Here is a 13,598-nt window from a genome sequence, read left to right as displayed (position 1 = left end):
CTGTTAGCATCACTGATTTGTACTGTGAATATGAGGGAGGAGTTATTAGAGGGTGGGATCACATTATGTTTTTAACAAGGTGTAGCAAAATCCTCATTTACAAGGATCATAAGTATGTCATTTGCTTCAAATCTCCAGAGGGGATTTTACATCCTCAGTGCGTGAGATGGCAGCTGATTAGGCTCATCCTTTACAGGCCTGGTGACAGCCTGGGTAACAAATAGATAAAGGCTCCTACTTCACCCAAATGGAAGGACATATCAGAGGGACCCGAATCTGAAATCTAGTACAGCTGCTTTCACTGCTGAGAAACTTGACTGTGCTATAATTATTAATCCTCTTAACGAGTGGAATGTAAAGTGGAGCCCAGAGGAGCTGGGCAGCTGCCTTATCTATGTCAAATGACTGGGAATCGTAATTGCACTCTGAGATTTGACGGGATTGATCTTTACCAGAGACATGACTCATCTGACATGCTCACAAGATTGAGAACCAGAGACTAGCTGGAGGATCAATTTTACTTTAAAATTCATGTATGTACACTATAGATATGCACTCTGATATGATTTCATTTAGTTACCGGAAATGCTGCTGTGCAGTATGTGAAAGAATTGCTCTAAAAGAATGTAATTTCCTTGCCGATGTAGATAAAAAGTGTTAAAAGGATTAGGGGATGTACTATTAGACATGTGCCATTAATTTAGCATGAACACAAGAATGCTAGCAATATAGGGGTATGACAATCAGGTTCAGTTCCAGCAACAATTTTATGCTAGCTGCATTGTGCACAGTTCCATCCTTGAAAAAACAGCATGTTAGGTGAATATGCATCTGAATATGTAATATATCATCTCTCATAAAGCACAAGTAACCTTGTAGGCCTACCCACTCGGTACTGGCAGTGCTAACACAATGATGTTTGACTCAAAATAAAACTAAGATGTTGCACTTGCTAATGACTGGATACTGCATGGATCTCATTAGCTTCAAACTTGAATTTTGTGCACAGTCAGCCAAACTTAAGAGCACAGGACCAGATGTTGAGAGCTCGGAGGATGGGAAAAAAGATGTGCTGTGTTATCAGGAAACCTCACTCCCTGACACATAAAGAGACTAGCATCTATTGGGTCAAGCCTCTTTGCAAGTGCATGCATCTTCCATGCCAAAGTTGTGAGTCTGAGTCTAATATGGGACAATCAACACAACACAGGTGACAAAAGCCCCATCCTGCTTATCTCAAGTTTACCATCAAAATGATGCGGCAACTGTTAAGAGCTAAAATTGCAGCATAATGTTGCTTTACAATACAAAAACAATCATTAGAAGTTCCCTGGATTTAAGGACTCCCCATCTGTCCACAACTACGACTGAATCCCATCCAGCTGCCTGTGGTGATTAGCCCAGGGTGTTACAGTCAATTAAGAAAGGCAGGCAGTTTAGGAAAGATTCCATTATGCTAACATCTCTCCCTGATGCTGTCCACAGAGGCTGCGCTGGCTGTGTGTCAACCAACAAGGAGAGAGCAATGAGGGAGCAGTCATCGATGATGTTTTATCAGGAGCTTAGTGAGGGCACAAGATTTTACTTTCGAGGATGCCAGGATTTCTGGACTTGCTAAGAGCATACAAAGGAAAACAAATAAGACTGCGGGAAATCTTTACTAATCCAGAATTTTTGGAAAGATTTTCAGTCTGTCTGAACTCCAGCTGGTGTTGCCAGCTCCCACTGACCACCACCTGCTTTGTCCTGGAGTCTTATCAGAATGCAACAAGCTTCCTCTGTCGGATTCCTGCCACTGACGGGCTGCTCTCCAGTATGCTCTCCTCTCTGACCCTCCTCAAAGACACAAATGCCAACAGGAAATTAACAGCATCGTCTTTTATTTCATGATTAATTTGTCTTCTTGGCAGGTACAACCAAAAAAAAGAAAAACAACAAAAAAAAAACCATCAGGTGGCTAAATCATGTCTCAGACATTCAAAAAAGGAAAATCTTCATCAGATATTGCTGGATCCCAGAAATCTTGACACTTGTACATCTGGGTGGTTACCAGATGAGGTTTCTTGTCTGAAATAAAAAACCTTTAAACAATGGTGATGTTTTGTTTTCCCAGGAAAATTACGTATGTTTAATTGAATAAAAAAGAAAAATGAAGAGAGAGAGAGAGAGAGCGATGGGGCAAAAGTAAACTTCATGTCCTGAAATAACTTGTGTCTCTGGTAACAGTGGACTAATACGCAGCCAACCAAGAAACAAACATGATTTTGACACACACTGATGTTAAGGGGGTATAACTTGGCTCTCACATCCACACAGTCATGCATCACCAAGCTGCTTTTCTGATACGTGTTTGGCAGTTGGTAGCACCAGATGTACAGTAGAGAAGCCGTCCAGAATGTCTGAGGGACAAGCTTGATAAAACTTCTCTCAGCTGTGCAGGATATTTCTCATCCATCCTTTTGTCATACAGTAGCTGAAAGTGTAATTACATCTCAAGAATATGGGGCTGCAACATACCAAATGTTGTGGCTTGCAGCTGCAAACTGCAGCACAAATGAATGCTTGAAGTAGATAAGAAATATCTTGTGTGATACCAGGCTCCTGCCCCAAAAACCTTGGCTTAATGCTGATTAATTCCAAGAAAATGTTGTATAAGGCAAAATACAAGATAACACGTTGATTTGAGAAAACAGAGATAGCAAAATGACTTATGCTTCTGCACGGAATGCTTATTTGATTTTCTGAGAGCCACTCATGATTAAAAATGAACTTTTGCTCAGTATCTGGAGCTGAAAGACACATTGCTTTGCCTGTATTTTCCCATTCAACTAAACTGACTAATAAAGACTTCAGAGCAGAAATTCACTGATAAGAATAAAGTCTCCTCAGCATAACAATTTCAGAAAAGGATATTTACATTTTATTTATGCTTTGATAACTAAATGGAACAGCCTATTACCTGGGAGATGGAGACAGGTTTATCAGGCTATACTGATTTGGAAAGAAAAGAAACAAGCAACAAAAACCCGTCAGATCAACACGATATTAATATTATGACAATATACCAAGAAGAATAGAACAATTTCTTTTACATCACCTCTACATACTGGCGGCATTGTGCTTTGATAAGACTTTTGCAACAAGAACACAGTCTACAGATACAGAAAATTTTAACAGCCTCACAACAGGATTTCAACTCTCAGAGAAATGATTCTCACCTCTTCCTGTGGTCAGGGTAAATGAAGCTGAATGAATGTTGAATGAATATGAAAATGAAAAACAAATAGATGATAAATTAAATGACATGCAGCTCATCTATTCCACAATCAACACACACACACACACACACACACACACACACACACACACACAGAACCTGATTGTACTGATGTTAACATTTCTCCATTATTGTTTTACTCCATTTATGGGCTTCCCTAAAGAAAGACAACACTTTTTTGAAAAATTCTCACTTGTGATCCTCTCCAGAGCCAGACAAGAAGATAGACAACCTGCTCTCCTCTGTGCACACATTAGGGAGCTGAGACCACTGCAGATCGACCAACTGCTAATTAGCTTAGCTCAGTGAACAGGAGAGAGTGAGCAGGTTAGCATACTTCCATCAAAAGCCATCAAATTGAATTATCTCCAACATGGTCTTTGACCGCATTAATATAACCAGGGTTGTGCACAGCATCTGCACAACAACAACAATTTAAAATGAGGAGACATTGTTATTTAAGCATCAGATACAGAGCAGAACCGCTTTATTCCCGAGGTGCAGTGATTCGATGCAGCACCTCAATACCAAACATTTGTTGTAGCCTAAAAGAGCAACTATCACTAATCATGGCAGACCTCAAATTACAGGATGACTCAAAATCCCGTAATCCTGCAAGATCCTCCTTATCTGTTTGATTACTTTTTTAGGGTAGTATGCCAACACTTCCCACCCACTACCATTCATTATGCTAAACTAAACTGCGGTCAGACAGTCCCTGTGGGTCTCTACCGCCATACTGCACACCTGGAGAATAGAGGGGTATCTATCTTGTTAACTGGCTCCATGAGTGACTGCAAATGAAGCCATTTTCCAAAACAGGGGTTGTGTTCCTTTAAACAACACACACACACACACACACACACACACACACACACACACACACACACACACACACACACACACACACACACACACACACACAGGAAACATATGGACACATCTGTCTTTTGCTGGATGTCATTGAGGCAAACTTGGTTATAACACACACACACACACATATATATATATATATATGTATGTGTGTGTGTGTGTGTGTGTGTATATATATATATGTGTATATATATGTATATATACTTACATGTTTGTGTGTCTATATATATAAAAACTAAATAATAAATGAAATGAAAAACATGCACTGGAAGGATACAAGCATGCATTTACATGATGAGACCTGAAATTGTCTCCAGTACATTTTATATGGTGGATGATGCCACAACAATCCCGAGCTGTCACCCCCCCTTAACACTTGACTACACTCATAGTGAACATAAATACATTCTCATACAAACTACACCGAGTCCAGCTGTTTTATGGAACGCTGCAACATGTACAGATGTTGCTACATGTACAGTGGAGTAAAGCAGTATGAATATTTGTCCCTCTTGCAGGCCGGTGATCTGTGAAACCTTTGTGTGTTGCTGTGTTATATAAAGGCATGGGGGCTCTTCTTCTGATCCGTCTATGATGGGATAACTGTACATTTAACCTTATTTTTTTTTAAACATTTTTTTCTTGATTGAAAGAGAGGTCCGTGTTGGCAAGGGTTCTCCATGAGCATCCTTTGTGGCAGTAATCCAGAGCAAAACACATAGAGAGTCCTGCATGGAATGTTCTCCGGAACGTTTAACAGATATTTTAATGTTTGGGATATATATACTCCACTTGACCTGGGGAGAAAGTTCTTCTGATCTGTCCTTTTTTTTTCAATTTCTGCAATAGAAGGTGCCTCTGTTCGACTTTGTAGCAGTTCCTTGCACCACCAGTCTGCTTGTATGGTTGGCTTTGGTTGCATAACACGCACATTGATGCTTGACCCAGGTCTGCTCAGCATGTGAAGTCTTCAAAGTTTCCCTGGCCTGGGTGATGAGGTAGCATGTTGCCAGGATATGTCGATGGTGTACGCAGGTTCTCACAAGGAGTCTGAGAGAGAAATGAGGACAGGGACAGGAAGCAAAAAGAAAGGTAAGATAAAGTAGAGAGGAGGGTGCAGAGAGAAGAGAAAATATCAGTAGGAAAGGAGAGTGTGAGATAGAGGGTGAGCCAACACACCGACAAGAGTAATGCAAAATAAAACACATTTGAGCGAAGTTATAAATATGCTTGGCGGGGAAGATGACAGAAAACGACAAGTTGGGAGAGGAAACAGATACCTTCAAAAGTCTTGAGTTGGAAAAATGTGAAATTAATGAAAGCGGATGGAAAAAGAAAAATAAGTCAGTTAGGAAAGCAGATCACAGGGGTAACTGATCTTTTCCTCAGATTTACAATTAACAGACTTCATTTACACTAGGGGATAAGTGAGCTGTCACACCTTCCGAAGCTCTCACGCCGGCCCGTCCCTGCTGGCACTGTCCCACAGCTTTAATTATACTCAAACCACTCTGCTCTATTTCTCTCCCTCTCCTCCCCATCACTCCTTCATGTCTCATAAGGCTTTCCCTCCCTTGCTTCTTTCATCTCTCTCCCGTCAGTCTCTCCTTAGCTCTTCCACCCACTACCAGTGTTTCATCCCCCTTCACTCTGGCTGCGGTGGAGACCAGCGACGACACAGAAGAGAGCGTGCCCCTGTCAAAGCAATGCAGCCTGACACAGTGAGGGTACTCAGCAGCAGCCTACTGACATGGCGTTTCACATCATCCAGGCTCAGCACAGCTCCCCGGTCATTGTTGTTGCGGCCTTTGTGTTTCTTCTTCACACACCGGCACAGCTTGTACTTGATCACCTGAAAATAGACACAGACACACACCTTTTAGGGTTAAAAAACAAAACCTGATGTTTTTGGTTTCTAGACAGCGTCTGAAAACTGCTTTGTTTGTTTGGTTTGACCACGCACATTGGAATTTGAATACATCTGAAATTCAAATAAAATTGATTTTATGCTTCTATAAATATGTTTCTGCATTGATCCAGCACGTGAGTCTGGGCCGCTCAGTCCCCCTCAGTCTACACACATCTGACAAACACACAAAAGAATCTTTGAGCATTGCTGCTAGCATAAAGCAGGCTTGCAGTGAAAAATCATTCTAATGTGAATGGACAGAAACATCCTGACTAATCCAGAATATAATACATTCAAAATGTTAATGCATTCAGTGTTGCTGCTGCTCAGATGTGTGTGTGTGTGTGTGCTTGCGTGTGTGCGTGCGTGTGTGTGTGTGTGCGCGCGTGTATGTGTGTGTACCACAGGGACAGGCTACAGGGTTGAGAGAGACATGGTGTTCATCACGCCTGTTAAAACACATCCTTGTGAGGAGGAAAATGTGTGACAAACTTGATTATGCATGGAAATAATTCCATAAAACTTGGAGTGTTATTAGTTTTACCTCATATAGATAGTCGAAAAGTTCTAGAATAGTGAGGATGCTAGCTCCGATGAAGAGGCCCATCTGACCGCCAATATCACCTGAAAGATTAAAAATTAAATAAAAAGAATTAGAGGGAAGTCCTTATTTATCATTTATTCTGAAAGCTGACAAATGTAACACAAAATATAAATGTAAGAAAAGATGTAGATGAAAAGCCAAGATAGATTAAAGAAACAGTTTTGTATCTTCTGGGAGCTGAACACCTACTATAAAATTGCAAGCACTTGTATTTCTGTCACTGTGGATAAAAAGCATCTGTCATGTTGCGTAATGTATATACACCCCCCCCCCCCAAAAAAAATGTGACAGCCATTTCCTTACCCAGAAGGCCTGCCAACTCATAGGCTTTCTTTTGTTCGATGGTTTCGTAGTTCAGTGCTTCAAAGTAGATATCCAGAACCAGAATGTTATCACTGTGAACAGAGAGGGAAGCCCACAGTCTTAAGGCACATATTCAAATGTTAGATTTATACGTTCACCATCAGTGTCCTCAGGCGAAGAAGACGAGCGAAGACGAGCCTGCCTGCAGATAATGGAGCAGATGCCCCAGGTTGAGCAAATTGTCTGGTCATTGAGGAATACAAAGGGAACAATGACAGCTATTGTGATTGCGCTCTGGGGAAAATGGCATAACTTGGAGAGAGGGGTGTTTGATTCTTGGACATCTTCTCTGTGGGCTGAGTCAGGCCTGAGTCAGGCCATAACAAAACCTCAACTCAGCTTTGCAGTTGTTGTTGTTTTTGTTTTTTTTAAATTTGGTGCATAAAATTGCAGTCAAGACATCGTGATTTGTCAGAATTAAAATAAAATCTGGTGAAGCCAAAGGCTGTAATGAAATGACTAAATGCAAATTACAACGCATAATGTGGGATTGCTGTTGTGCTAATACAAAATTAGCACAAAGCATCTGCTCTTCCATACTAAGCAAGGCAGATAATCTTCCACGTTGCAGTGTGAATCCACAGACTTCATTAAAAGCACATAAAAATCCTTTGCAAACACCATGTAAAATGTTCATTAGGTCCCTTATTCCATGTCTGCTAATATAGCCCCCTACCGCTAGTCATCAGACAGACCCCCACAGCCCTGCCAGAGGTTCCCAAACACCAATGCCATCCACCAGGTTACAAATGAGTTTGTATGAACATTTGACGACTAACTGTTGATCATTTTAGCTCTGCGTGTCAGGAGCTAGATGTTTTATCCATCCATACCTTTTCCATTAACCTTTTCAAGTGTTTATTCTGTTCTTTTAGTTATGTATAGTAGCTGTTTCGACCTGTTAATTTGTGTCTGTTTTCAATATTGGGACTAATGCATTTATCATGACAATATTCAAATGCACATTAATTTGAAGTTGCTATTTGACTGGTATATTCTTCATTTTTAGCTGTTCCAGCCATTCATCCATCCCTCGACTCCTCTGCGTTCACTGGTGTCCATGCATACACATTCACAACACAGCAGTCATCAAGTGCCACGGTCACCATTTTTCTTCTGTTAGCTGCAAAATTGTGGGGAGCACAGTGGCACAGTAGTTAGGACTGTTGATTCACAGTAAGAAGGTTCTACGTTTGAACCTAAAGGCTGACTGGGACCTTTCTGTGAGGAGTTTCCATACACACTCAAAAATGGAAGTGTGAGATAAACAGATCTGTAATTACAGGTACATGTTGTTCCCTCAAAAGAATATTTGATACCTCAGAGGTAAAAGGTACCCCATCTGACTCACAAATGAAACTGCAGGGTACACAATTGCCTTTCAAAAAAGGTGACAAGCACCATCGTGTTCAGGATGTACCCCGTCTCATGCCCAATGTCATCTGGGATCAGCTTCACAACCCCATGACGCCACACATGATAAACGGATAACAGATGGATGTGTCTTTTCCTCTGCACCCTGGCAACTGATAATGGGGTACCTCTGTTTAGGAATGAATGATTTTGTTGTTTATTTGACATACCGGTAATAACACTCTCACTGTCAGGTGCTCATTCCTTTGTGAATCAACCTGCAACACGTCTGATCAGAGCTACCTTCACACACCTGATGAAGCTGTGAACCCTCGACATGTCTCTCCCTCTCTCTCTCTTTCTCTCTGTCTTTCTGTCTGTCATTCCTTGTTTAAAGGATGTCCAAATCCTGTCAAAGACTTTGGCTTTACACCAATAAGCATAGTAGAGCCCAGCTAGCAGGACGCTGAGGGCAGCTGCCTGCCACCCCTAAAAAATTAATTCCGCTCCGACTCCAGGGAGAAAACGTGGTGGTTATTGAGGGAGCTTCTCTCCTACGCTTCTCCTAATCATAGTCTCCCTCTGTGCTTTCATTGTACGGCCCACTCGTCATGCCTGCACAGAGTAGTATTAGCTGTGTAGTGAAGCTGTGATGGTCGTTACACCTGTAATATTTTTACTGCAGGACCAAGTGTTGTGCCATGTTCCCTCCATTTTAAACCACAAGGTACATTTTTCTCTTGTGCAACATTTGCAATTAAAATACATTTTATGTGGTACAGTCAGAGAACGTACAATATATCTGACCAGAGCTGCTATCACATAGCCAATGTAGCTGTGTACATACAATATATTTGTTTTGCCCCGCTGAGCAATATGGAGCCCGCATACCAGGATGATCAGGAGGATATAAATTTCTTGCCAGCCCGTTTTGCATAATTATGACAAATTTTTCAATTTGTCATGGCCTCATTTTAGTCTACATGACAGACATACAGTATGTAAGATAAAAAAAGGACATCATTCATAATAATGTGATGTATTTGAGATAAAATATATTACTAGGACACTTTTCCAAGCAAATTCTAATATAGAGACTGTTTATTATTAAATCATATCTATCTATCTCTCTCTCTCTCACTATATATATATATATATATATATATATATATATATATATATATATATATATATATATATATATATATTCTTCATATTTCTCCAGACCCCACTAGCCATCCCCACCCCCACCCGAGGACACTCATCTGACTAAAATTACTTGGAAATGTGGAAAATGGGCTGAATGAAATCAAATCTAACTTCAGGGAATTAAAAAATAACTTTCCAAAGCAGGAAGTGAAAGGTTTTGAAGCACTCTGACTATATATGGTGTAATTATCTCCTCAACTGCTCCTCTGGGAATAATAGATAAAAGATTCAACTGTTATTGCTCCCTATCCTCATTTCCTTGAACTACGTTTGATCTTTTGAGATGATTTGGTTGAGACACACTGAATGCTTGGCTGATTTATCAAATTAAGCTCTTGGTTACTTATTGTAGTTCTGCTTCAACCCAGGTTGGAAAACTTGAGAAGGATAACACACATACAGTATTTGTGAGCTTCTTTATGCAAAGGAAAATCAGCTTCAAAACAAAAAGAATTGAGTTCTGAATTGTTCTCAGCTAAGATCAAAGAGTTTGTTGATTATTCTGCATGTAGCTGCTGGATAAATGGATGTTGGACGTTTATTATACCAGACGATGAGCTTGAGAGTTTTAAATTGACATTTTTTTTCTGTGTTTTTGGTTGGCATCACAATCAGCTTCAAGCCTTATATACTTGGTTAGCTCTTTCTGCAAAAAAAAAAGGTAAAACAAACGTGTTTGTGAGCTGAAGACATCTATTTATGAATATATGATGGGCAAAAAAAACAAACAAACACTTTCTGGGTGAAGTATTGCTTTAAAACACAATAAAATTCAATAAAATACACCTGCTAGCCTAGCATCTTGGCTAGCAGTAGTTTAAGATGTCCACTCCTGGATTGCTGGATTAATTTAGATCCAGACTTCCAGTGATTTAAAACATGCAGGATGAGGATCTGACAATTGTCTCCTAAAACATGGCTACAACTACAGCCAAATCTTTCAGACAAAGATTTAAATGATAAAAATGTGACTTACGCTATGTACTGCTCTGTCTTGTTGAATTTCTTGGCAAGGTACTTGGCTGATGCTTTGCTGGGTATCTTGACAAAGGACATCTCTTTACCGTAGCGTGTCAGGTTGCATGGCGTCTCGCACACACAGTAGTCATTGTCTCTCTCAACAAGAAAGTCTGAAATATAAAGTAGGCGGAAAGAGAGAGAAGAAAGTCAGAGAGATTGAAAGAAAGAAGATCCAGGAAGACAAATAAAATGCAAGCGGAGTGAAAGATGCTAAGGAAAGTTTGCGAATCTCCTCTGAATCTGCTGCAGTTTGGAGACCTCACAAAACCTTATAAGAGAATCTAAAAGATATGAGATACCCTGACAGAGAAAGAGAGACGGCGGCAAACAGAGGACGACACGTTAGACGTTGTCATGAAAGAGCGAGAGATTGCGAGTCAATAAGAAAACAAGCAACAGACATGAAATGCCTGAAAGATATCTGTTGATGTGTAGAGAATGTGAAATGAGAGAGCCTCATTGCCAGGCCTGAGGTTTAGTATTAGAGAAAGGCTACCGTCAGGCTGACGGAACACTATTATCTGTTATCAGCTCAGATCAGAAACCCTGAACAGCGGGTCATGCACAGACAACATTGTGTATCCACACACACTGTGTGGTGGGTTATCTCTTACCCAAGGCGGGATCTGCACACTCCTTGTACTGCTCCGGGGTGCAGTACGGGGCATCTCCTAAGGACAGGCAGAAGAAAAACAGTGTTCACAGACAGAATAAAAAAAAAAGAAGGTGAGGGAGAAGACATGTGCTTCAAGGAAAGGCCAATAAATCACTAGCTTCTACCCAGCTAGCATAGGCACTGCTTTCCTTGTATTGTTTCCTCTTTCTTTGGCCTTTGGTCCTGAAATATCTATGAAGGATTTATTGACATGCCATGACAAAAACATTACAGACACATGGAAAAAGGGAGCTTTTTCTTGATTTTCCATTTTCATTTTTGCATCACTCTGCTTCCCAGTTTAACTTCATGTTTTTCTGTAGCTACTCTGAACATTTAACTATTCACATAGCAGCTGCTGGAACCCTGTAATCTGTGAAACTGTGCAGCAGAGGTGTAGTGTGTACGTGTCATGGGGATCCACTTGATTAATAAAAGTCAATGAAAAGTTATTAGAGCCAGCGGTAAATAATCACAGAGTGGTCAATCTGCTCAGGGGTTGGGTGCTGCTGCTCGGTTTGAAAAACAATTATGTAATAATTAATGATGAATTCCAGTTTTATTTTAGAAGCAATTTGTGTTGGGGATGATAATTATTCCTACCTCGTTGAAGTCACATAGAGTGTCTGGTAACTGATAACGTTCATATCCTATTTCACCGCGACTGATAATGAAAGGCAGTTATGGTGTTGCCATGACAACAGCAGCACCTTTTATGTACAGTGGTCAGAGGGTAAAATTGTGGCAGATTATTCAGGGGGTCATCACAGTCATCAAAGATGAGTTATTAGTCGCAAATTCGATCTAAAATCATGATTGACTTCATTAACTTTCGGACACTTGCTGCTTGTCATTAGAACTTTTAGTTCCCGTCATCTTTTTCATCTCTCCATCCATCAAGTCAATTTAGGAAGAAAAAAAACCCAACATTCTCTATGGGGAGGGAGAAATTTCCCAGCTACTATTATTCACTGCCTTTCTCAAATCACTCAACTGACAGGGAGATAAGAGAGATGAATAGAAGCAGAGGACAACCCACGGGGCGATGGATTTTACCTGGGGAGTTGTCTGTAGACTCACTTTAATCAACTGCTAATCCTGATTACCACAAAGACAGAGTGTCAGGCTATCCAAGTGCAAACACAGCACTGAAAGTGACTCTGAGACTCAACAATTATTGGAAGTATTAGTGTGAGTTAACAGGTGAAATCAAAATGATCCCTGCGTGCCAAATTCCTCTTCTGTCTTCCGTCTGAAGAAACAGTTGAAAATGTAAGAGATAGACAGCCGGTGCCAACTGCAATCACTGCTGCACAACACAAAGTGAAAGTGTTCTGATCCACTGGAGTGTGAAAGTCTGATTTTCTAGAGTTGCTGGCAAAAAGCTGTCTGTTCTTTCAGGATTCTTTTTTTTTTTTTTTTTTTTTTTTTAATGAAAGCACTTCCATTGGGGATCCAAGGAGACATTTGAACATTTTACATCTTTAAAATACATTTGTATAAATATTCAGCAGTGATCGTACCAGGCATGTGGACCATCCTACAGTTGCAGTTTTCCACCAGGTATCGTGTCTCACAGTCAATCCGACAGGCTGTGATGCTGTAAGTGCTGAAGAAGTCGGAATCCATTGCCGTGGCCTTGCAGTCCCCCCATGGCGGGGGTAGGTAAGTCAGCTGGGGGTGGGGGGGGGGGCAGAGACAGAGAGAGTGAGGGGGGGGGGGATAAGGAGAGAGACTTGATTGTTGGAGAAGAAAAAAAGCCCAAATAACAACTGCCATCTAAAAATCATCAAGAGATACACAAGGTCTAACCATACCATCCAACACCTGTACCCAGCTGCAGTTGGTGCCAATCCCTCAATTTAGCTTCACCTACAAACCAAACACTCTTTCAAACTCAGCCCGAGGGGGAAGAGACACAACATCGAGCAGCTCCACTCCTGCCACCTGCCTCATCTACTGAGTAAATGCTAAACGTGTTCTGTGCACTGGACCCCAGCACCAGCATGACCAGCCCCTCAGAGAAAATCTTCCCACAGATCCCAGATAGTAGGACAACCTTAAAAAACCTCTCTGCCCTGCTGCATATGCTCTATCACATCTTGGAAAGCCCTGACCCCACCGAGCAGAGTGGCAAGGTTCAAAAGTCTTTCTTCCTCTACCTCGTAGCTTCAAGAAGGAGGAATAACAGGTGGCTAACCTCATTAAATGAAACCAGCAATGATCTTGGCAGTGAGCACATCACTTCACCCGTCAGGCTGTCAAGGAGTTTCTACAAGGTCAGATAGCTGCTGCAGTAACTCGGTACCATCTGACAGTCTATGGTGGCCCGATG

At 41.1% G+C, this 13,598-nt stretch overlaps 1 protein-coding gene across 3 annotated transcripts in view; it reads right to left on the bottom strand.

Annotated features, from left to right (window-relative positions):
- Positions 1–4,651: 4,651 nt before the first annotated feature.
- Positions 4,652–13,598, bottom strand: part of asic1b (acid-sensing (proton-gated) ion channel 1b) — a 153,626-nt gene continuing 144,679 nt past the window's right edge. For all 3 annotated transcript variants that reach the window (XM_086199899.1, XM_086199900.1, XM_086199898.1), the window contains 7 exons: positions 12,787–12,937; positions 11,223–11,279; positions 10,565–10,718; positions 6,967–7,058; positions 6,604–6,683; positions 5,901–6,002; positions 4,652–5,200 (listed from right to left, as the gene is read on the bottom strand). In XM_086199899.1, the coding sequence (XP_086056025.1) occupies positions 5,105–5,200; positions 5,901–6,002; positions 6,604–6,683; positions 6,967–7,058; positions 10,565–10,718; positions 11,223–11,279; positions 12,787–12,937 (732 nt within the window). In that variant the 3' untranslated portion in view covers positions 4,652–5,104. The remainder of the gene's footprint in view (positions 5,201–5,900; positions 6,003–6,603; positions 6,684–6,966; positions 7,059–10,564; positions 10,719–11,222; positions 11,280–12,786; positions 12,938–13,598) is intronic.

Source organism: Aulostomus chinensis, chromosome 3 (assembly GCF_037954235.1).
Source record: "Aulostomus chinensis isolate RoL2024-O1b breed Wild chromosome 3, RoL_Achi_v1.0, whole genome shotgun sequence".
Taxonomy (NCBI): Eukaryota; Metazoa; Chordata; class Actinopteri; order Syngnathiformes; family Aulostomidae; genus Aulostomus; species Aulostomus chinensis.
The sequence above is the reverse complement of the archived record's forward strand: the minus strand, read 5'-3'. Positions and strand labels throughout refer to the sequence as shown.